The following is a 25,027-nucleotide window of genomic DNA, read 5'->3' as shown; positions in this document are numbered from 1 at the left end:
CTTCAGGGCCAACTCTTTATACCTTGACCTTTTTTTTTTCCTCTGGAACTTCACATCCTAGAGCCTTAACTTTCACAACTAAAGTGAGCCATGAAGATACGGTGTTATATCCAACATGGTAGCGCCTGCTTGCCATCCAGGCGACTTGGGAGGCTGAGGCAGGAGGATTGAAAGTCCGGGGCCAGGCTTGGCAGCTTAGAGACACCCAGTTTCAAAATAAAAATGAAAAGGGCTGGGGATGTGGCGGAGGGGTAGAGCTTGCCTAGCATGTGTGAGGCTCTGGGTTCCATCACCAGCCCCACAGACACACACACGCCAAGATGTTCTGCTAAACATCATAAAGAAATGCTGCCACCTCTGTATGAGAAGTGGATGCTGTCGCTGTGGTTTTAAACAAGGAGTTTTTCTTTCCCTCTGCTATGTACTTGCCCTGGGGAACATGCCATCTATTGGCAACTTGCTTATTGTTCTTCCTATTTCCTATCTCCTGGTTTGGGATCCTAACTGTATTCAAGGTCTGTATAAGTCTCATTGGGTCCATGGCTTCCAATTTGAGTCTAGCTTCTAACCAGTCAGTACTCAATGATTAAGTACTTTTTGTTCTTTGGGGTTTTATAATTTACGGAAGCTGCCTGAATTTGGAAATTCTCTTAATGGGAAGTGCCTGTTTAAAGACACACCCTTTTCTAAGTGGGTCAGGTCTGAAGCCCTTCCCCTCAGGAGCCGAAGACGATTGCAGGCGTCCCTGGAGAATTCAGAAAAGACACCACTACCATGAATGCCCATGATCTCAGGTGGGAGGAAAGAAAAATGCAGCAGGAGGGGGGAATGGTACGTACGGGTGGCCACCTTGGCAGTGATGGGAAGGCTGGGGATGTTGCTAATGACAGCGTAGACGCTGATGTTGTAGGTGAGACCTGGCTCCAGCTCCGTGATGGTGACACCACTCCAATCTCCAGGCACCCGCTGCTGGAGCTGGAGGCCCCCCCGGGCCGTCGGCTGGTAAGAGATCACATATTCCGTCACTGCCATCGGCCCGTCCCATTCCAGCTCAAGGGACCTGTCGCTGATCCCAGCCACTCGCAAGTCCTCTGGAGGGGCCACTACCGGGAGGCAATACACAGACAGCGTGAACTCAGAGGATTGCCTGCCCCACCCTGGACTCAACGCTCTTCCTCGCCTGTCACCCCCCACGCCACCTCCACAGGGTCTGCAGCAGGCTCAGCGGACCGAGTGATTTGTCACAGCGTCACCTCCTTTCTGCACTGAGTTATCCCAACCTCCGTGAGGCTGTGAGTTAGTGGTGTTCTGGAGCTGGCTTCTTACTGGCTTGTAAAAGTCAGTCATCAAATCTTCCGGAATTTCACAAGATGGTTAGATACGACCGTTATGAAAGGTGAAACTTTAAAAACTTACAGTGAAGCAAATTGCGTTAAAAACAAAGGTCGTAAGTATTCACTTTCAAGTCGTTTCACCACGTCTTCCTATCATCTAGGCCCCCTGAGTGACATTTGTGTGTTCCATCTCTCTGGTGGAGATTCTGTGTGATGTGTCTATGGCGTTTCCAGTGTCCGGTGGAGTGACCTCATGTCGGTGGTTTGAAGTTGGCCACACGGGGAGTGTTCACACCATGGAAACGGGTCAGAGCAGAGCTTCAGTTTTTTTGGTTTTCTCATCACAGATCCAGTTGTTAGATATTTCATAACACATCGCTGGCCAAAAGTGTTGGTAGTTTACTAAGTTACTGTCATCAGATTGTCCTGACAGCCAATGTCTGAGTGTACAAATGGGTAGCTAAAGACTTCATTCCTTGTTATCTTACAAATTAAGACCCCAAGACAGGAAGCCTTGTACACTATGGTCTGATAAAGACATTTAGTGGCTCCTTCTCATAGCATTTTTTTTCCTTTTAAAAAAAGAAAGTTTTGGAAGAAATGTAACATATTAAACTAATTTTCATTAGCCTTGACCTTGGAGGTGACGATCAAGAAGCCTTCTTGAGAGCTGTGCTTTTCTCTCTTGTCTGACTTCCCAAATGCTACTCAGAGTCACCAAAGGTTAAAAACCACATTGAAAGAGCCTTTCAAGTCTGGTTCCCTTGGGAAGTGAAGATTCACCAGAAGTGTAGGCATCAAATAATTGAAACTTTAAGACTAATTAGAGGATAACTCCAGTGCTTCTGTAATTGGACCTGCTCGGAGATTAAATCAAAGATCAGGCCAATACTTAAATGGTCATAATTAACCTATACATTCGTAGGTAGTGAAGGGTTTGGTTGGTTTAAGAATTGCCATTGGTTTTGAATTTCTCCTCTGGGTAATCTCAACCTTTCACCTTTACAAGCCAGAGGTCTAGGCCAGCTGCTTTTCATACCTGCCTCCTTGTGCTCACACGTGAAACCTCAAATCCTCAGCCAGGGCGGAAGTGAGGAGCCCTTTGACCCAGACCCACAGGAGGGAAATTAGCAGCATTTATCTGCAGTGCTGGATATTGGCTTTGATTGCATTTGATCAAAACCATTCATCGTATGAAAATCTAGAGAGCCGAGCTTCCTCTATCAGAACCAAAACAAAAATTTAAAATTTATTTTTAAAAATGTACAAAATTGAAGAGGTGCAAACGATATTTAAACAATTTAACCTTCCAATGATACTGCATAAACTTGCATCATTGATAATTCTGACATTATTGAAGATGTGAACTGCACTGAGACGTTCAGGGCAACCTGTATGGAACGGCTCCTGGGCCCAGGGAAGGACTGATGAGAAGCTGTCAGTATTTGGCACCGTCACATTGAGAATTTATTACACACCAGGCCCAGTGCTCACTGCTCCAACATGGATTATCTCATTTGACCTCTTACCAACACCACGGAATAGGTGTTTTCATTACTTCTATATTATAGGGGAGGAAAGTGGGCCACACAGGGGACAGACACAGAAGCTAAGATTAGAACCCAGCCAGAATGACTCTAGAACCTCTGAGCCCAAATGCAATTCCAGTTTCCATGTACATGGCATTTCACAACCTAGAGAACATGCCACACACACCATCTAACTATTTAAAAAATCCGTTGACAGCAGCCAGTAAGGTAGTCCAAGGAGCTATAATTATTTCAACTTTACAAAAGAGGAATCTAAGGCCCGGGTCAAGGCCTGTGTCAAATCAGGAGTTGGGCTGTAGGTAGCAGAACTGATTGTTCAGCCTGAATCTTCTATGGTTAGAGCTCTTTCTCCCATGATTTAAGGAGTAGAATGTGGATTGTTCTCCATGCACCATCCCTCCAAGTAGAACTACATGAGAAGCAATCCAGACAATTGTGTAGGATGTGCTCTCCAGAATCGTGCTCATCCTGGAACTAAGAAAACCCCTTTTTCAAAAGTTATTTGGAGCATGTCTCTTGTGATTCAGCATGTTGTTCCCAAGTTTCTTTTGCAGGACATTTTTCTGTCACAGGGACAAAAAAAAAAAAAAAAAAAAAAAGGCCATTCCAAATTTCAAGTCACCAACAACTCTTAGGGCCTATGGGACAAGTCAGTGTATTCCTTTCTGGTTCTCTCTTCTAGAAAATAAAGCTAAGCGTGACAGTGAAGGGTGATCTGAGCAGATTGTTTTAGAATTGTTGAGTGAACAAGAGGGGCAGAAGAAGATTTATCTCAGCCGCTTAGCCTGAGGCCTGAGCCTGGGGGGAAACACTTCCTTCACTTCCCGTGGAGGAAGAGCAAGGGGTGTCTTTCAGGGTAGCGTACTTCTTTGAGCAGTGGCTCAGTGGGGGACAGCATCGCTACTTGCCCTGTAAGTGAGCAGCAGCTGTGTCCTTTGGGAGCCAGTAGTCGTTGCCAAGCAAGACAATGTGGGGTTAGAAAGCACATTATCACGGAGACTCAAGCCTTGAGTTGATGCATTTGTGGTGGGGAAAAGGCATTCTCAGCCTTACTTTCTGGAGTTCCAACTTTGAAACTTAGGGAAGAGCAGGCTGCTAAAAAGGAAGAAGTGGTGATTGTCTGCACAGCGCCCACGCTGCTGACTTTTTTCCAACCTCACGTCACTTTTGCACTTAGGTGGTGAGAGCAGCTGGAACCAGTCCACGTGGTGTCTTGCTCTAAAACGCAAGGGGTTTCGGGTGCCAAAGGCAGGGCTGGCTGCCGTCCTGACAGAGGCAGGGGCTGATGTTGACAAATCTTTGCAGGCCCGACTGAAGTCTGGGGAGCATCTTTCTGGATTATTTCCAGAGCCTGCTCCCTGCTTCGCCCTGGCTCCTAGGGAGATCAGGACCGCTCACCAGCTAGCTTCTGCTCTGGCTGCCATCACTGGGGAAGATGCAGACGCATGGTCCCAGGTACTTCTTCGCCCCATCTCTCTAATACCTTGATTTCTAAACATTTAAAAGGGCTCAGCTTTTATATTGAAAGGTCACTTCTTTGTGGCTGTGGCTTTACAATGAACGTTTCTCAACTCTGTCTACTTAGCAGTTCAGAGAAGATTAAAGAGGGCTGGGTTCTCGTTCTTATTCTGCCATTAATGAGCTGTCAGGCTCTGGGAAAGTCTCTCTCTCTCTCTGGACAACTGCTTTGAAATCTGTCAAATGAGAAGGCAGGAGTAGCTTCTATATAAGGCAAGTCTTAAGTGCTCATATTCAGGAATTGTTTGTTCTATTATCTACACATGTGCAGAGAATAGAGGCAAAGAGCTTGAGATCCTATCCCATGGTGCACCATGAGCAAAAATCAAGCCGAGGAGTCAAACGCAGTGGCCTTGCTGCCAATATTCAGTTGTGTTCCAGCTCCGGGGACCCAAGCAGCCTCAGAATGAAATCCACACAATGGACAGCTCTTCTCCATGCCCTTGCCAAGGAGAAAGCGGTGACCTCTGAGGGAGTGTAGCCTGCGACTCTTCATTACCCACCTTCCCAACCCTTCCCTCTCCTCTGTGCTCCTCGAGGCGGTAGGAGCAATACTGCTGTTGTGTGTGCACCTGGCCAGAAATGTCAAGCAGGGGATAAATAGCCCCCTCTCCGACAGCCTTTTCACAAACAGCAAGCCAAGGAGCCCTTGAGGAATGACCTAGATTCCTCTCTGGCAGAGACCTGTGGCATTTGGTTTTAAAGGCAAGCTTTAAGAGCAGTACTTCAGGCAATGAAAGGTGGTTCCAGGGTTGCTATAGAAACAGATGGAGATTATGCAACTGTCCTTCTTCACATGTTTTGGGAACCTGTTAAGTGATTTATCTGGGCCTACAGAAGTCTTAAAGCAGCATAGAAGTAATGTGTGTATGGTTTGGACTCAACCAAGTCATAGGAATCCTGACAGTTACTGAGTCTTCCCGGAGGTGACCAGGAGGGCTCGTCTCCAATGCATTTTGGACCCTGGATCAGATCAAGCTTTTGTTTGTGAATGGACCCATCCCTGTAGAAAGACAGGTCAAGAACACGAGGGCAAGGGCAGACATACAAACACTGAGTCTATTACGAGTTGTGTATGGGATAGAATACCCTCAACACAGCAATGGCCAGAAGTGACCCGGAGTACCCTCCAGGTGGGGCTTAGCAGAAGCTCATCCTCTGGGTGGAAACTAAGTTATGCTTTGTCCTTGCTGTCCAGAAACTGCCTGGTGACTTTAGATTCAGAAACAACGAGGCTTAACTTCTGTCTGAATTTTGCTTGGGAACAATTGATACGATGACCATATTTGTAGAGCGACATTCCAGTTCAGTAAACAAAATTGAGAGACTAAATGAAATGAGTAAAATCAGAAAAAACTTAATGTAGAAAAAAAATTCTTCTAGGCAGTGGATTATCTTTTTATTTTATTTTAAATCTTTCATCATTGCCATTGATCTTGCAAAAGAATGTAACTTGAAGTCACATGGAGGGAAGTTGGGTCTGCCACAGAGGGGAGTGTCATTGAGGATGCTGAGGAGCAGGAGGCTAGTACAGCCAGTTTCCCAGGATTTCTCCTTTAGAAAACTCTTGGAATTGCTCAACCAGAAAGTTGGAAAATGTTTGTTGTGGTTTCTGCTTTTAAAATTTCCCAGTGGGCATCCCGAGCTTTAAATGGACAGGATCAATTACTAATCTGTGCTGTTTAAAGCACAAATAAATGTCTCAGCAATACTCACTGATTAATCAGAGGAGGATGAACAAAAGGGAGACAATGAAAGTAACCTGTTTTGGGCAAAATATATTTTAAAAAAATCAACCCTAATGAAATATTGATATCTTTCTCACTGTTGGATTGAGAGTTCCACTTTCAGATGCCCCCTGTCCGTCTCTAAGGTATGGATTATATTTGGGGTGAGATTTGTGCCGTAGTCATCGGCAACAAAATGAGCCCCCTCCTTTTAATATTCTGTACCAATCATCGGGATGTCGCTGTTGCTGGATGCCTATAGAATTTTTTTTTTTCCTATTTACGTTTGATTTCTTGCCTGCACTTTTCTGCTTGTAGGCCCTCGGTCATTTCATGAATCAATAACCCTCGCCATCTGCAAGCTCCAAGGTGAGCGGAGATCCTCATAGACTGGCTCCGGCCCCCTGAGGAGCTCTGTAAAAGGAGGCAGCCTGGGACCATGGCGTCAGGCCTGGTAGCCGCGGGTGAGCAGGTGCCTGCTCCATCTGCTGTGATTTGGGTGTGGTCTGGTTGTGTCCCCCAAAGGCCCCCAGGTGGAATTTGTACTCATTATGATTGAAGAAAGTGGAAGCCGTCCGACTGTGGTGTCCAGAGGTGGAGGTTTTTTTGGGGGGTGGTTAGGGTAGATAAGGGCCATCAGGGTGGAGCCCCAGGACTGAATCCTGGTGGCTTTGTGAGAAGAGACACACGTGCGCTCTCTGTATCTTGCCAGGTGACACCCTGCATGCTCCTGGACTCTGCCAGCAGGAAGGCCCTTGACCTTGGGCCTCCAGAACTGGGAGCCCAAATAAGCCTCTTCTCCTTATAATTCAACAGCCCGTGGGATCCTGTAATCAGTGACAGAAAACAGACCCGCAGCCTCCCCTGGCACCGCAGGGACAGTGGGGTGTCATGGCTGTTAGGAAGTTGCCTTTGTTAGAGTCGGGGGTAAAGACCCGCCTCTCAGCCTGAACTTGACCTTTCCTAAGCCCCCTTCTGCCTCACCAACTGTTATTGACTCGGAAAATCAGCTGTCTTGGAAAGCAAATGACTACAACCGGACCGAGAATGACCTTACCTAAAATCAACCTTCCCTCCCGCACCTGTTTCCAATCTCCCCGGAGGTGTCCAGTTAGTGTGCTGGACCCGCCCTGCCCAGCCTCCCGCCCAGCTCCCCTTCCTACCTGCCGAGCAGTCAGGGCCCTGGTAGCCCTCTTCACAGACGCAGAGCCCCTCCTGGCAGTGTCCTCGCCCGCTGCAGGCATTCAGACACCGCCGCTGGCCGCAGTCCTCGCCGACGTAGCCCTCCTGGCACAAACAGGTGCCGTTGGCACAGGTCCCCTTCCCCGAGCAGTCGCCGGGGCACCTCAGCTCCCCGCAGTCCTCGCCCGTGTAGGGCTCTTCACAGACGCACTCCCCGTCCACGCACAGCCCCCGGGAGCTGCAGTCCGTGGGGCACCGGAGCTCGGAGCAGTCGTCCCCGCTGTATTCGCTGTCACAGATGCACTGGCCGTCCACGCACACGCCCCGGCTGGAGCAGCCCAGCGGGCAGTAGGGCTCTGAGCAGTTCTTGCCAAACCAGCCTTCGTGGCAGATGCAGCCGCAGGACTCCAGGCTAAAGTTGCCGTGGCCGCTGCAGTGGGGGATGTAGTCCAGTTGTCCTGGAATGGTCAAGGAGAAGGTCAAGGGCAGCAGCGGCCTCTCCTATAAATGGTCAAGGTGGGGAGATAGGCAGAGACCTCTAGTGATCTCTGGTCAGATTTGTGTTGCTAAGAGTTAAGCTCCACATAGTTTGGGACACTATCAATTTCATCACGATTTTCAGTTGTTATGGTGCCTGATGCTAGCACAGTGCTGGGGGCCAGGATGAAGGAGATCTGATCCTCCCCCTGGAGCTCATCTTCAGGGTGCCTCAGATTGGGGTCACTTCATTAGGAGTGGACTTTAGGTGAAGATTCATGTAAAGGTCACTTATTGGAAAGTACAGAGTGGGAAAACCTGGTAGGGGAGAGGGGCAGATCAGAAGGGAGGGCAGGCAAACTATCAAGCAATGTCCCAGGGAGACTGACTTGGCTTCAACCCTGCAGGGTCACGCCGCATTGAGGATTGGGGGCTGTCCCCAAGGGCAGTACATTTCAGGCCTCTAATTCTCTCTTTGGGCAGGTCCAGGGATGCCAAGAGATTCAGGATGGTCCTGTATGAAAGATGCTCACTCCGTTATTGGCTGTGGGGACTGAAAGGGATTGGTGGGGAGTGCCAGCGGGTGTGGGCTGAGCACTGGGTCAGCGGGCAGAGGAAGACGTCCTGCCTGCCATCAACTGACAGTTCATTCATCAAAGCTCAGCATCAGGTGGCTTCCAAGTCTTCCAGAGTCCCCAGCCCCACTCACCCTTTGCTGCAATCCTCTGGATTCTTTGCGTATCCCTGTCCTGACCCTTGCTGTGGTATAGCTACAGTGGTTAATTGATCTGTCTAAACAAACTCATTAAGCACACACACACCAAGTACCTGCTTGGCATCCTTGTCTGCACTGGACCCTGAGGATGTGAAGTCTAGTAAAGTCACTCTGCTGCTTCATGTACTCCCTGTGGCCTGAAAAGATACTACACTGACATCGCTCAACAGCTCTTCCTCGTATGATTTTTCCCATCTGCCAGGAATCCTGGTAAAAAGACCACTTTACAGAAGCCACCCTGCATCTTGAGCAGCCAAGAGACCGTAGAAACCTATGACATTCCCCTGCTCTGCACTCCACTGGACAGATGAATGACCCATCAGTTCTCCCAAAGAACAGGGGACTGAGCGACGGAGCACCCCCCTTCTAGCCTTCAGCTATTTGTCTCTCGTGTGGATGAGGGAGAGGAGAAGGAGCTGAGGAAAACCCATGAAATACTTCATTACTCAAAAGCTGCCCCCAGTCTTGCTGTGACCGGGGGACTATGGGACATCCTCTGTTAAAACTGCACTCCACTCTCATTCCAAGGAGGCCTTGAGATACGGAGCCCTAGAAGTGGACACTGGCACCCAAGATAAGGTAACAGATGCCCCTGCTCATCAAAGAAGGGAAATGCCTGGGTCTGAGGTGCCCTGAGGTGAGAACAGATGGGCACAGAGCTGAGCGGGCTGAGCTGATAATAGCTCCACTTACGTGGGGCCCACCAGAAGCCAGTCTGTGATATTTAATGGCCCCTTGTTCTCGTTTGGATGATAACCCTGTAGATGTGGAAAGGGAGGCACAGCTATGCAACTTACTTTGTTTGAAAGCTTGGAAGCAGCACAGGTAGGATTTGAATTCAGGAAGTCTGGCTCTGGATACTTCACCAGGCTTTGCAGAGAGGTACAGGTAACAACTTGTAAGTGCTACTAGTTAGCAGGCAGGCAGAGTGAGGCATAAATCCTCAGAGCATCTGCCCTTTTGGAGGGCGGGATGAGCTGTGTGAGCGTGTGTGCATGTGTGTGTGCACAGGCATGCGTATTTGTGGAGGGAGCAGGGTTAAAGAGTCCATCCTGCTGGAGAAGATGCGGACAGGTCCTCTGAGACCTTAATGACTATCATTTATTCCGATGGGAGAAAGGCTGCGATTGAGTGAACACAGCGCCTGCCTTCTCTAGTCCCTCAGGTGAACATGAATAGATATCAATTCAACAGCCTGTGAAGACCAAAGATGAATGAAGACAGACATCAAATTCCCTGCTTGCCGTCCAAGTTGCTGTGCTGAGCCGTTGTACCATTTCCTGACTCATCCCCCCCAAATCAGGTTAATGTATTTCAAACTGGCTAAGCAGTGTTGAGAATCCCTGAGCTGAATCCCTGGGGACGGGCTGCGTTTAGATCTCACAGACTCACTCGGCAGGCCCGAGCCATGGATGAGGGTACTTTTTTAAGATGCAGAGTTTGCTCCCTTCCTTCACCTCCCTCTCGTCCCCCACCTCCCGGCCCAGACTCTACCTGTGGCCGCGCTTTCTTGACAGCAGTTGGTGGCACACTGGTCCCGCAGCACTGACACCTCCCTCTCCAGCATCTCGATCCGGCTCAGCAGCTCCTGCAGCACCTGGGCGGAGCCGGCACACGGGCAGGCCTTTTTGGGGAGGTTGATCCTGTGGGTGAAGGTGACCTGGCTCTCGTGGTCCGAGGTCTGCCCTGTGTACTCTGCCAGAGTCTCGTCTTCCGCGCTCACCTCCTGCTCGGCCGAGGCCTCTAACCCCGAGGAGCAGAGGCTGTCCAGGGGTACGTTAATGTTGTACACGTGGTTGAAGACCATGGGCTGCTCTTTGCTGGATGTGCTGTAGTTGCCCATGCCTCCTTCGTCCTCCACTGCCTGCCTCTGGACCCTTTCCGTGGTCACCTCCAGCTGACACTCTGAGGGCTTGAGCATGGAGCCCAGAAGGATCAGGTTGACACCGATGAGCATATTCTTCAGGACCACTGTTTCCCCATCTGCCCCCATTCTCTCAGCCAGAGCTCGTTCAAGACCAGCCTTCAGCACACGGCATGGAGTTGTGGGAATCTGCAAGAGAATCCAAGGGCCAATGCAACCTCTGAGACCTGCGCCTTGGTGCCACCACTCTCCCTAGTCCTACAAAGCTGAAGTAGGGGCAGACAAAGATTCTGGCAGGCCCTGAGGAGGGACAGTGGATGCCCAAGCCAGAAAGTCCCAAGACTTTGTTCTTGGAGGACTGGATCTCTGAAAATGGATACTGCTTTTGCATGAAACTGTTCTGGCCTAGAACTTAAGGACTCTGGCCCCCATGGCAGGAAAGTTTCTCCTAGAAGACATACCCGGGCTGGGAGCGGGGGCTTTGTGGATAGAAGGTTCCTCTTAGGAGAGCTCAGACCTTCCTTCCCTTCTGGTTGAGGATTAGATGAAGTGGGCCACAGTTCCCCTAGATACCTATCAGGAAAGGGCCCCACGAGCCACTTCAGAGAACTTACTAACTCCTTTAAACTCACCTCTTCAGCACAGGTTGACTTTTGTATAACCAACCAGGCAAATAATACAGTTCCAGGTAATTGTAATTGTTAATTATCATTGGGTACACTTGTGATTATCTGGGACTGTGTGAGCCCAACTTTCTTTTAATCATCTCATTAGTATAGTTCCAGCGCTCTGTGACCACAGGGTGCCTTTCTTCCAAGGTCCTGTTGAAATTGCTAAAATAATAAATTACCTCCTCTGTTGGTTACCTAGTCACCGGGAACCAAGGAGTACAATAAATTCACAGTAATGAAAATCTGTTTTACAAAAACTGTGTTCCCTTTTTATTTCCTATGTAAAAAAAAAATAAAATAAGAGAGACTTACAAATTTTCATTCTGAAGGTTTAGAGCTACCAAGAAGATTAAGGACTTGGGAACCTAGTGAGAGTAACTGTGAGTCTGAGGAGAAGGTAGCAGAGGGCACGGAAGGCGCACGGTGCATGGACCGTGCGCTGTATCTCACTCACCCCTCAGGGCAACGAACCCCAGCACTTGACCATATACTTATCTTGCACTGGAGTGATTTCTGCCTGGACAGGTTAGGATTTGCAGGCAGACCAGACTGACGTCCAAACCCGTGTTCTTAACTGCTGGATTCCAGCACCTTTCTCGAAAAGGGAGTTCAACTCTATCTTGTCTCTGAGAGAAATGGTGGCACTTGTAGAATCTTCCCAGAAATGCTGGATTTTGATTGGGCCTCATTCAGTGTTCCTTCCTCCACTAAGCATCCTTCTCCATCTCTTCCCTGCTCTGCTCCCCCAGTGTAGGCTGAGTTAGCCCCCATTATTCCACAAGTCCCCTTCTAACAGCACTGAGGGTGCAAGACTGGGCCTCCTCGGCTTGCATCTCCCCATCTGGACTGCCAAAGCGACTGGGACCAGCCTGAGTCTTATCTGCAGCCCGTGACAGTGTCCAAGATGGGGAACGTGCCCAGGGTGTGGTGGTGAGTGAGTGGATGGGCAGTCGTATGAGAGGCTGAACAAACAGATGAATGAGTGAGCAAGTGCTCAGTGGGCAGAAGGGTGGCTCCTTCTCCAGTTCATTTGATCCCTCCCGCTTAACCCCAGTCACGCGCTGTTCTCTTCAGTTTCCACTCTGAACGACGACTGAGGTTGGTTGAATTAGGAGCGACATGTATCACTGACAACCACAGAAACCCCCTCTTCTTACTCAGCCTGTAGGTTGTATGTTGGACTGTGGCCCATCTCGGTTTCCAATATGGAGAGGAAGCAGAAGACCAGGACCGTGGAGACCACAGGCTCCTGAGCCAGCTGCCCAGGCTCGGGCCTCAGTCCCTTCACTTTATAGCTGTGAGGAGATCCCTTACCCTCTCTCTGCCTCAGTTTCTCATATACAGAGGTAATAATGGTACCTACCTTAAGGAGTAGGAGTGACGACTGAGTTATTATCTGTATAATTCTTATTAATTAAAATAAATATGGTTTGCAGACAGGTAGAATGTTTTTTTCTGGTTCTTCTCTTTTTCAAGAACTGCCCTAAAACTGCTGGACTATATGAAATGTCCTATCTATTGGGGGACATCAGAAAAGACTGCTCCTTAGCATGACCTTGTGGAAACACTGAGTGTTGTGGGAGATGGAGAGCCTCCTTCACATTCAGGTGAGGTAACTCTACCTGGGGGGCAGGTGGAGGGTGGCATCTGAACCAACTGCCCTTATAAGCTCTCCCACGCCCCCTCCCGTCACAGCTCTACCTGCCTTCCTGATTCCCCGTGTTCAGGCATTACGTCCCCAGAGAGTCACTTCTGCCCTCCTGTTATTGAACCTTTCCAGGAACGGCATTTACACATGGGAGGGGCCTTGCTGTCTCTCCTATTGGATTAAAGTTTGTTTATCTGATCCATGTTGATATTACTGAACAACTTTTTTTCTTGTGGGAATTATCACACAATACTCTGTAGTACTTAGTGCAGATTTCTGCACATAGTTGATACTCAATAAATAAATAATAACGTTATAAATGAAAAGGAAGACAAGTGACAGGCAAATCAAGAGGGAAAAAAAAATGTTAAGTCCCACACTTTGATCCCAAACAACAGCAACAAGATTATACAGAGAGGGGAAGGCACAGTGTTATATGGGGAAAAACATTCAATAACTAAACTTGCTATGAGTCAGGAGTAACCTCCAAATTCTTATTTAAACATAGGCTTTATTAATTGAAATACAGAATAAAGGATAAACAAGGGGCGGCTCTGCTCTGTACTACACTGATCACCAGTCAAAACCGGGCGGCTAAGGTGTGAAAAGGGCTCAAAATTGTGTCATATGAGAGGAGGTCATTCATTTCTGTATCACTTACTCATTAATAAACCTTTTTTATTCATAAGTATGTACTATCCTGGCCCTTTGTTCATGGAAGTTACATTCAAGAGTGTGTGGGATGGTGGGGACAGACAACTAGTACCAAAAACAATTACGTGTATTACAGATACCATCACACATTGTATGTTCATGCTATTTAATACGTGGTAAGGTAACATATACTTGGGTAGGTTTGCATCAGAAAGGAGTAAGTGCTGTGGAGAAGAATAAAAGATAAGCCAGCCAGCCTGGGAATTACAGGGCCAGGTGGGGTCAGGTGATTCTTTAGAGAGGGGGCTGGAGAAGCCTCTCCGAGGAGATGATTGCTCGGTGCAGATCCATCAGAAGCAGGGTAGCGGGGGGGGGGGGGGAGCAAATGACAGGGGCTGTGCATCCCAGCCATGGGGAGCGGCGAGAGACAGGTGAGGCAGAGTGATGGCACATCTGGGGCCAGGTGAGGAGCTGATGTGGGGAGATGAGGTTAGAAGAGTAGTGGGGTCTAGATCATGAATGGCCCCCTAAGCCACCAAAAGGACTTTGACTTTCACAGTGGATATATGGTTGCATATATTCTCAAATGCACCCACGCACTCAAACATTTATTATGACCTCCTTACAGTCCTTGAGAGATGCATGGTCTCAAGGAAGAGATAAAAAATGTAAGTAAACATAATGACAATGCAATGTGATAATGACTGTGAGTACTAAGTGCTGGAGGTGCCTAGGAAGGCCGGGAGGTAAAACAAGCCGTCCTACCAGGGAAGGTGACACAGAGACCAGTGAGTAGACATCAGTGCTGTCTGTCAAGTATTTCTGGCCCGGCTTTCCAGGCACACAGTAAGACCTCATTTTCCAACTCCTTTTTGGTTAGGTGAGACCATGTCACTAGTTCAGCCAGCCAGTTGTGAAAGGCAGTGACATGGGTCACTTCTGGGCTGATGCATTCAGTGGCTTAGGGGATGTCCTCCAGTTCTTTCTCCATGGTGACTCCGTGTTCAAGATGGTGGCTGCGCTGGGCAGTCTGGGTCCCCAGAGGACTACCGTGAACAGAGTTCTGCTGAGTCACGGTGAATGTGCAGTGTAGGGGAGAAATACTCCTCTGGTTTTTGAAGCATAGATTTTTGGGATTGCTTCCCCTCCTCATCCCCCCACAGCGTAACCCCTTCTATCAGAAGATAAATACTGAAATGGCCCTTCAGGGATTCCTCTTTAGTAGAGACAGAAGTTCATTCCATATGGGAGAAATTGCATTTGCAAAAACTCTGATGTGAGCAAGAACACAAGTATCTGAAGGGCCGTGAAATGTAAGGGACTGGACATTTACACAGCAAAAGGGCCCCGGGAGGTGGTTTCCATCAGCTGGGGAAATGTACATGGGAAGAGATTTTGGTCCACCATAAAGACTATCTTTCCTGGCACTGAGCACTGCTGGTGTCACCATGGGCAGAGAACTCCTGGTCACTGGACCTGTTCAGGCACAAGCAGAAACACTACTTGGTAAGAATGCTGAAGGGGATTTTCAAGCATCGGAGGAGACTAAATGGAACTAAAATGAATGTTACCGTCTTTTCTTTGCTGATACTTTATAAATTCACAGTCTTGGTGGACTTTTAGGAATCTACCCACTACAAGGTTGTATTGATTTCTAGGGCTGCCATAACAAATCATCACAGACGGGCAGCCCCAAACAACAAAGCTTCATCCTCTCACGGTGCTGGAGGCCTGGAAGTGCACGATCCAGGTGTTGGCAGGTCAGTTCTCTCAGAAGGCTCCGAGGGAGACTATTCCTGCCTCTTTTCTAGTTTCTGAGGATGCCCGGAGCCCTGGGTGATCCTCGCCTGGTGGATGGTGCAGCCTTCTCTCTGTGTTCCGTTTGTTCTCTTTGTATCCTCACACGGCCATCTTCTCAGAAGCTCACTGGCCATACTGCATTAGGGACCCCACCTACTCCAATCCGAAGAGGTCTTAGGAGCCAGGACTTCAACCCAGCTACAGCTCAGGTGCATAATTCAGCCCCAAACAAATACCAATAGTAACTGGATCAAAATAAGCTGTTCTTTGAGTTGCTTTGCCTCATTCCTTGCAGTAACCCTTTAGTGTAGGGAGGAATGATATTTGGGACTCTGGATATTTATGGCTCTGGGACGACTTGGGCAACAACCAGTCGAGATGGGGCATCAAGCAATCAGAAGGGGACATTAGGCAGTTGGCCCAGCCATGGACAATCAGTAGGAGTAGGGCACTGTGACAATTTGCAATGGTGGTAGATCCTCTTTCTATGTCCTTTATTTAAGATGAGGAAAAAGAGCTTCAGGAAAGGCCAAGGAACTTGACCAAGATTGCACAGTTAATGAGCAGCGGAGCAGGACCGAGCTGGATCTTGCTGGCCAGTGAGTGCTCCCCACTGCTGTTTCCCAGCCAGGTTTAATTAGTGGCCACACACCGTCCCCAGGAAAGACTGAGCATCAACACTCTGACAGATCAACGTTCTCCTCTCCGGGGTTCAGATGTAGGGTTTCCTGACAGCGATGACTTTTAGCTTAATGTTTTCTCCACTGATCCAGGCTATTTCCCCAGAAATTGCTTCAGTCTCTCCCCCTTGAGAGAAGGCTTGTCTGATGGCTTTTGATTTATAAATGCACAGCCTCTCTGTGTCCCAAGACTCAGGAGCCATTTTAAACCAGTAAACCTCGGTCTTAGAGGAGCTGGGAGACATCTTTTTAAACTTGTCCTTTGCCAGGAAGTTCTCTACGGAGCCAGCAGTTCCTGAAAACTAGGGCCTGGCAGGGGCTCCCTCTGCTTCTCTGAGCTCCCTGGGTGGGGGGCGTGTCCCACTCAGTCCCAGCCCTGGCTCCCTGCCGCCCCCACCTCTGCCTGTCTCTTAGGAAGGCAGAGAAAGAGGGCGGGTGAGCTGATGCATGCTCCCGCTGAAGCCACTGAAGCAGGAGGGAGGGAAACTGAGGCTCACTAAACGTCCGCTTGACAGACGTGCCTTCATTCTCTCCCTCTGCCTCCTCTTTCGCTGCTGTCGCAGAGACTACTGACTGCTCTGCTGAAGTCGTTTGCTTTTGCATTTTCAGTGAGGGTGGCGGGCAGATTTTTGCAAATTCTCCCAGAGAGACCTGGCCTCAGGCTGCAGAGTTCCTGGGAGGGCTGCGTTAGATATGTGTGTCCACACTGTCTTTGGTGCAAGGCGGCGGGTGCCCGCTGAAGCCAGATGCAAACCTCTGAATCCAAAAGCAACTCAGAAGCTCCTTTCCTCCCAGTACTGTCTTCGTATCCATCAGACCTGTCATTCCACAGGACTAATCAGACTGCAGGACAAGAAGCAAAATGGACCAAGAATATAAAGTGGTGGGAGAAGGGGGTGCCTGGATAGATCGTGTGTGTGTCCCGCTAATCTGCCATGTTGAAATCTCCACCTCCAAGGTGATGGCGTTAGGAGGCGACTAGGACACTGGGCATTCTCATGAATAGGATGAGGGCCTCATAAAAGAGTCCCTAGAGAGAGCCTTTGCTCCTGTCAGTGTGTGCCCGCAGCTAGAGGGCACCAAGAACCAGAGAGCAGGACCTCATCAGAGCCTGCATTTTATCAAATCTATGAGAATGAACTTCCCAGACTCCAAAATGGTAAGAAATAAATTTTTGTTGTTTATAAACAGCCAGGCGTATGATATTTCATTTCAGCCGCTCAAGCTCAGACAGGGGGAGAGGAGGGAAAAATCAGAGGAGGAGGGAAAGAGAAGATGAAGTAGGAGCTCTGGACACGTGCCGGGCTGGCAAGAGAAACCAGGGAGTGTTGTCCAGGTAGGGAGCAGACATGAACCTGAGGGCGAGATAACACACCCAGGTTCAATGACACACCGAGAGTCGGGAGCAAGACAGAGAGCCAGCGACCCTACCAGGGAGAGGGCCACAGAGTTGCGGTGATTCGATGGACGGATACTCCAGAAATCTGTGCGGTTCCATTGATCCATGTCCTCACTCCAGCTTCCTTATCAATATAATTATCATGGCCAGGGCCAGAGGTGTCTTGTAAGAGGTGGATCACAGGATCGGCTGATTCAGTGTGGAGCTAATGAGGTGTTCACTCCTTTCTAGGGAGGCCCCGGGGAGGGGGAGGGTCACCCCAGCCAGGCTTTCCTTTTCCTTCCCTCCCCCACCGAACCCCTCTGCCTTTACTGCCTCACACTGAGAGCTTCAGAGGTTAGAGAAAAGGCTTCAGTGACATCACCGTCACCTTTCACAGACAGAGGGAGGGCAGTAGACCCTGGAAGGCCAGGGCACTGGCAAGGAGGGAGGGGGAGGAGGGAGACAGGGCAGCCAGAGGCACACCCTTGACCCCAGGCCTCTGGTCTCTCTCACGTTCTTTAATTTTTTCCCAGAGTCAGAGGAGGAAAGAGACAAACATGGGGCTGAGGGACCTCTAGGGAAAAACGGGGACAGATGAGTATGTGGGTTATCAGGCAGGATGGGGGAGATGAACCCTGGGGGGCGGTGGCCAGAGCTCTGTTGGGGCTTTCTAGCCTCTGCCATGCGTCGTGCTCACTCGGTCTCTAGTGATGATGTATCAGCCAGAACCCTATCGGGAGACATTTTTCTGTATGCTTTTTTTAAAAGTTAGAATTAGTTTAAAAATAGTTCCCTCCCTGCCATTGGGATGCTCTGTCACTTGGAGAAAGAGGGTAATTATGAGAGACGGGGGTGTAATGTGATTACAGCCGGCCCCATTGTGTCAGCCGAGGCAGTGCTGGGCCGCAGGGAGAAGGCAGAGCCGGCGTCTCCATCAGCACCGGGCCTTTATTGGACCTGTCAGATTTCTGAAAAGAACCTGAGGGCAGAAAACTCCCAGCAGACAGGACTCCACGGCTGGCCCAGAGCTGACAGCAAGGACGCAGGGTGGGGCGGGTTACCCTCCCACCAGACCTGGCTGCTGGGCCCCCCAAACCCTTCCCCGTGGGCATCTGCAGGAAGGGCTCTGGTCCAGGACCTGATGGGTCTGCGTGCATTGTTTACGCCAGTGGTGAGGCGATGTGGCTTCGTGTCAGTGTGGATTAGAGAAGCCACCGAGGGATGTGGACCTGGCTGCTGGCCTTGTCCTCTGGCTCTGTCTTGTACTCTCTGGGGAGCTCTAATTGACCTGACCTCTCATCTGAAAAATGGGGTCTTAAATATCAGTCAAGGGAATGACACAGTGAGTCATAAAAATCTCATGATGGGAAGTGCATGTGAGGTCACCCAGGTTCAAATCCTCACTGTGCAATGCCACCAGCCAGGATCCGTGAACCTGACCGCTGAGGAATACCTATTTCTTTTTTGGGCAGTTATGGCTGATAATTTTACCTCCAAAACATTATGATGTATGATCTAAGTTTCCCCAAGCTTTCTGGTAAGTAGAAATCCCATAATTAGGTGAGAACTGATCCAATTTTATAGACTCCAGTGAATTCTCAATGTCAGTAGAGCATTTGACAGTTACACATACATGGCCCCATTTAATGCTCACAACAGTGAATGGGATTATTCCACTTTGTAGATGAGGCTTAGAGTATGGGGGATGCTTTGCCCAATTACACCCAGAAAGTGAGAACCAAGCTGGGTCCCCAGTCATATCTCCGACTCTTTAACTCAGAGGATGCCACATTCTCCCTGCCATCTGCTGCCTCTATCCTGTGGAAGGAGGTAGGACATAAATAATAGATTCCTAATTAATCTCCACCATTTTGGTCAAAAATTGTTCCAAAAGTCTGACCTTTTGCTGTCATTAGAGTCTATTTATCATCTGTGTTTCTTGAGCTTGGAGAACAGCATGTCACCATTTGCTGTTCAATTATTCTTCTTGAAGAGTCATTTCACCTTTCATCTTTCCTTCTTTACATTTAATAAACCGCAAAGAAAGTTCCTTTGCAAGAAAGATTGCCAGCCAGACTGCAGCCCAAATGGATGGTTCCTATTTCCTGCCTAAGAGACCCTTTAGAACAGGCTGAAATATTAGATCTGGATATAAAGAGTGGTCTCTGTCCTCCTGGGACTTATAACCTAGTGGAGATGACTAGACTAATACATGTGAATCAGAAGGCCAAGGCCAGACGGTCCATTTTTATGTATTAAACTGAAGAGCACTCATTGAAAGTTTAGTAGGCACTCTAAAGGTGTGGGAGAAGGGACCAGAGAAGGTCTCCTGAAGAGGTGGTGTCAGAGTCAGCAGAGTGATGGAACGGGAAGGTGGATAGAGTTGTGGATAGTGGATGGTGAGAGACGGCAAAGGTACAGTTCAAGAAGAGTTAACTGAGCCCCAAAGACAAACTCAAGACTTACAGACTGGCCTCTGTAAGGACTATCTTCAGCCTTCACGAAAATGTAAAGTCCATAAAAACTAGATTATGAAAATAATACATTGCATGTCTGTGTGTGCCCATTAGATCAGGGGCTGGTCACATTAGCAGTGCTCCCAGAGCTTGCTGTCTATGGACCCAGGGGGTCTTAGGGACCAACCCGGAGCCATGCTGATTTATAAAACACGGGCTTAGAACTTCTAATAGTTATAAGTGTGACTATAGGGATGGATTGCTTGATTTTTAGGACATTGAAACTCTTTAGAAACAATCTCAGGAGTAATCATCTTCAAAATTATATTCACCCATATCCAGAATACCAGATAAATTCATCTGCTCTAAAAATACCTAACGACAGGCTCAAATATCAAATTCGTGCTGTTTCTAATTATATGATATAAGTAGATTGGAGTCAATCTTTCTAGCAGGAATCAAATAATTGGCTTCATATTAGATATCCATTAATTTCTTCAGATGGCTTGTATGTTGGAAGTGACAACTTACGAGAGTTTGGCTCTAGTGGTCTACTTCATTGTGTAAATTGCATCTTTAGAGCATGAAGTAGCACCACCCTGGCCCAGAGACCACAAGCAGGTGAATGACACCTTCTAGTGCGTGAAATCCTGTAATGATTTTCTACCTGAAGTGTCCGGTAGCTCTGAAGGTAGTGGCCTGTGGAGCAAGACTTGCTCTAATTAAATTCAGGTTACACACAGATTGCCTTCCGGGGGCTGGGCAAGGCTCCATTTGAGATGTCAGGGGCAGGCTGGAGAAGTCTCTGAGGGCCTAGGAGAAAGGTATCCACAGAGCGAGAATAAATGGCAGACTGTGATATGTACCATGCCAGAGGTGTGGGGAATCCCCCTGGGGTCCCCGCAGAGGGGACCATTTCAGCGGCAGGACTTAAGAGAAAGGGCAGAGGGAAACATGGCCTTTGAGCTGGGTCTTGATGAATGAGAAGGATTTTGAGAAGAGGAAAAGGCAGAAGAAATGGGAGGAGAGGAGGAGGAGGAAGAGGAGGAGGGCCTGCTGGTGGAAGGGCGTGGCTCCTGGGTGGTGCAGTGCCGGGGAGCTTGTGTCCTGGGGGAAGGTACTAAGATGTCTGGTGGCTTCACAGGCACCTTGAGACATTTGCTCTGGGTCCTGTGGGCCCATTGAGCCATCGTGGTTTTCTGCAAAGCCTGATCTGATGGAGAAACTCTATGACGTCTGCAGCTGCAGTTGACCCCAAGATGAATTCCAAAGTGAGAGAAGAAAAGGATGTTTTTGTTCACCGTTTATCTTCTTTTTCAGTTATTTAGTTGCTAGGGCCCAGATTAGCTGTCCTCATTACTTCAGAGAGTGGTTTTTCAGGGTACATAATTTCTTAAATTCCTTTCCTCTCTCTCTTTCTTGATAAAATGCATTTTGCTGTCCATTAAGTTAGACTGTGTCCTCTTGGTTCATTATTGTTAAAAGGGGGCACCAATGGAATTCAAATGCTGTTTTATTAACTGCTAAACTCGGGATATGTATTGTAAAATATTGGACTTTTAAATGTCTTCAAGCTGAATAGAGGCAAGAATCGACCATTCAGCTCCGTGCAGCTGCCTTTCTGACAAATTGAGAATACAGATGGCGCTTAGTGAGTGCTGAGCGCTGCAGGGCGGCTAGGCGTTGGAAAGTGGAGCACGTCCGGAGGGTTCCGGAAGCTCAGGTGTGATCTGAATGGTGTTTGACAGACGCCCACCAAGAGGGGACAGGTGTCCAGGTGGGTGGGGGCTTTTACCTGAAAACACTTGACACCCAGTTCTCTGCTACAGGCCTCCTTCCTTCCTGGCTGCCTCCTGCCCGGCCCCTTCTCAGCCCACAGTCCTAGAGCTCTGCATTTGCCCTTCCAGGGCCTCTCTCAACCCTTCTCCTCCCTGATCTCTTTCCCTGGCCCTTCTCATCCCACCACAGGGGAGCCCCAACCAGAGCCCAGCACGGAGGACCATGAGGTCCCTGCCCCGTCTCTGGGAGACTGCTTGGGGCTGGCTGTGCCCCTCAGCAGAAGGATGCTGCTTTCTCGTCTCCATATGGCAGGTAACTTCTTACTTACCCACCTGCCTCTTCTAGGGTTTGAGGATGGTCAGGGCTCAGCCTCCACCAGCTGCAGACCACCTGTACCCACTGTCCTCAGTGACCACTTGTGGCTGTCCATGCTCCTCCCTCAGGCACCCACCGGCACCTGGTCCCCCAGGACAGGCTGTTCCTCTAGATGTTCCCTCCTGTCCCCTATTCGGCTCAAACTTCTCTTTTGTCTGTGCGTCCTCAGTTAGTCAAATGCCAAAGTGATACAAGACACAGGATGGGCAATAAATTAATGCCTTCCGAAAATCTATTTGGAAACAAGTAGGCCTTAAACCATAAATAACCATGACATTTTCATTTCAACATCAGCCTTCAACTAACCTAACGGTGGACACGGTTCAGTGTGGCTTCGTGCTGTAGCAGAGAGTAAGATTCATGGTCTGTAAAAGGTTCCAACATTTCCTCTCACATTGATCTTTCTACCTCTCCCCTTTTGAAAAGCACTACCATGAGCCGGGGTAGTCGAACCTGGCATTTCCCGAGCTCATTAGTGTTTCTAGGATGCTTTCACAAACGTCACCTCGGCGGATCCTTCCGCTGGGCCTGGGCAGTAGGTGAGGTGTGGACGCGGCTCCACTTCACAGATGAGTGAGGGTAAGGCTCATTCTTACGAATAACAAGCCATAAAGTTGTTACCAAAGAAATGGAGTTTTCTGGGGGTAATCTCTGCTCCATCTGAGAAATTTATGGGAGAAAAAGGAATCTAGTTCACATGGCCGTTAGTTTGTTTTCCTCACAGGGACACCAGAAAAATACAGTGACATTAAATAAATAAATAAACAAGTAAAGGCACAGGTTTATTTATTTGTTTTTATTTCTCTGCAAGAATGTGTTCTCTAAATCAATAAAAACAAATTCAGCCTTCTGCCTTCTCCACTCTCTGGACACTCAGGGGGCTTGAATGAGCAGCTGGCTGGGGCAGGGGTAGGCAAACTGGCCAACACTGACCCTGGCCACTGAGCTGGGGTGGGACAGGGCCTGGCAGCTGAGGGTGAGAGGGGAGCAAATGGAGACCCCCAGCCCATCGGTGCCGAGGAGGCCTTGCAGATTCTCTCCATGGATTGACTCAGCCACACTCCTCCTCCAGGGCTGGAGGAATGTGCTCCAAGAGGCTCTCAGATTTCCCCAGCAACAGCTCAAAACTTGACCCTTTCCTGGGAGTTTGCAATGGGAAAACATGCTCCCTTGGATGGACCTTAGTTTGCCTTATCAAGCAAGATTTAGGTGGGAAATCTTTATAATAGCACTACTCCCTGTTGAGCAAGACTCAACTTGATTCCCTAAATGAGTTGTCCAAAGTAGCTGAGCTGTTTCCCTAGACAATCATGAGGAGGGCCGAGCCATGACCTTCCATGTTTCTGGAACATTATACCTTTGTCATCTGGTCCCACAAAGGTGTCTGGAATGATCCAAACTTTTGATCAGGAGTCTGCAGTATTAAGTCAACAATGAATATTTATTGCTTTTCTCCAAAATAAAAGGATCACTGGGCTTTTCCTAAAAGACTGAAGACATTGGCTGTGTTTGCCCAAAGCAGTTGCATTTATTTTATTAGGAAAAAAGTGTCCATACCCATCAAGCCAAGCCTATCAGAATCACACATTCAGAATTAGTGCTTCCTGAGTCTTGGTATGCATGGGGTTGCATGATGAGAGAAAGGAAGGGCTTTCTTGGACTGACAAGTACGTAGTCTAAGCACATGTAGTCTGTCTTCAAAGGACTTTAAATATTAACTCATTTAATCCTCATGTCAATCATACAAATCATTATCGTTACCCCCACCCCCCCCTCCAGTACTAGTGATGGAACCCAGAGCCTCAAGCATGCTAGGAGAGTACTATGTACCAAGTCACACCCCACCCTTATAAATCATTGTTATCATCTCCAATTTACAGATAAAAAAGTTGAGATGCAGAGAGGTTAAATGCTTTGTCCAAACATCACAATGCCTTTAGATGAGGATGCTAAGATTCAAATAAACACCTCACTCCAAAATCTTGGATTCCCCAGGTGGGGAAGGCTTATGAGAAAAAAAAATTGTGACAATTATTTCCCTTTCAAGCTCCTGCAAAAGTTGTTATTGCACATATCACTGTGGTTATCTGCAGTTTTGCCTTTTCCCTGCCCCCGACCCAGAGAGGATGTCTGGAGGGCAGAGTCTGTGAACCAGCCAGAGCCTGAGTGTGGCGCCCCGCCCCCGCCCCGCCTCTAACTAATACACACACCTGGACAAGTGAGGGTTCCAGGCAGCCTTGCCCACTCAGGTATCCTGAAAGTTTGTCTTTCCTGCTTCCAAAGTTTCTGAAATGCTCTTCTCTGAATTGATGGCCTCTAGTGCCCGGGTGACAGTGAGGGTCAGGGCACACCGCGCTGTCCATCTGCAGTTTATTGTTAGGGTACTAAACGCCCTGCCTACTGCTCCCAGCCTCCCTCCTTGATAGCTCCAGTATTATAGGTCTTTCCCTTCACTTCCCCGTTGATTGTGGCTGCCTGTCACTTCTTTCTTATTATTGGCCTTGGAACCTGTCAGCTGTCCACACCCCCTAATTGTCTTTACCCGCCACATGTCCATCTTCTCTGAGAAGCTCCTGCCTCTGATTACTCAGGCCCTGTCAGTCCCCATAGATTTACTGGCTTGTTCTTAGACATGAAGGAGTGATCTGTGGCCTTCTTTGCCCTTGGACTTGAGGGAGGTTGTTGGCTGTGAGCCTGGCCATGGACGGTCCTCTCCAGGGGGCCCCCTCAGGGAGATTTTGGAGAGGGTGACTGCCTGGTGGGGGCGCTCTGCCTCTGCGACACAGTGCCTGCCTCCTGCCCCTTCTGGTCACGGTTGCATGGGTTGGAGCTGTCATGTGCCTGCTCTCGAGTCCCAGTTTCCTTCTCTGTGAAGTGGGAGTTAGTCACAGTGAGAATCCGGTGTTTTACACACAGTGCAGTGGCCCTTAGTTGATGGAAAGGCCTCCGCAGGGTTGACAGTTGAGACATGAAGAAGCACGTGTTCTCCATCTCCATCCAACCAGAGGTCATCGTGGGACGTCCACTGTGAAGTCCTCGCTCCTCCTGGGCCTTCTCAGTCCCAGCATCAAGGAGGTTCTGGGACAATGGTGACCCATTGGCTGCTAAAGGAATTGTTGAGTTGAGCAGAACTGAGCATGCCAGTGACACTGAGTG

General features: G+C 48.8%; 1 protein-coding gene across 2 annotated transcripts in view; it reads right to left on the bottom strand.

Annotated features, from left to right (window-relative positions):
- The window catches only part of Tnr (tenascin R), a 72,640-nt gene extending 62,084 nt beyond the window's left edge, over nt 1–10,556 (bottom strand). The window contains exons 1-3 of one of the 2 annotated variants that reach the window (XM_026388494.2): nt 10,058–10,556; nt 7,293–7,769; nt 840–1,103 (exon numbers count right to left, since the gene is read on the bottom strand). In XM_026388494.2, coding sequence (XP_026244279.2) covers nt 840–1,103; nt 7,293–7,769; nt 10,058–10,556 — 1,240 coding nt within the window. Of the gene's footprint in view, nt 1–839; nt 1,104–7,292; nt 7,770–10,057 lie in introns of those variants that run through there. The other variant, XM_026388495.2, reaches the window with a different exon arrangement.
- Nucleotides 10,557–25,027: the final 14,471 nt, after the last annotated feature.

Source organism: Urocitellus parryii, chromosome 9 (assembly GCF_045843805.1).
Source record: "Urocitellus parryii isolate mUroPar1 chromosome 9, mUroPar1.hap1, whole genome shotgun sequence".
NCBI classification, from domain to species: domain Eukaryota; kingdom Metazoa; phylum Chordata; class Mammalia; order Rodentia; family Sciuridae; genus Urocitellus; species Urocitellus parryii.
Note: the sequence above shows the minus strand (reverse complement) of the source record. Positions and strands in the feature narration are given on the sequence as shown.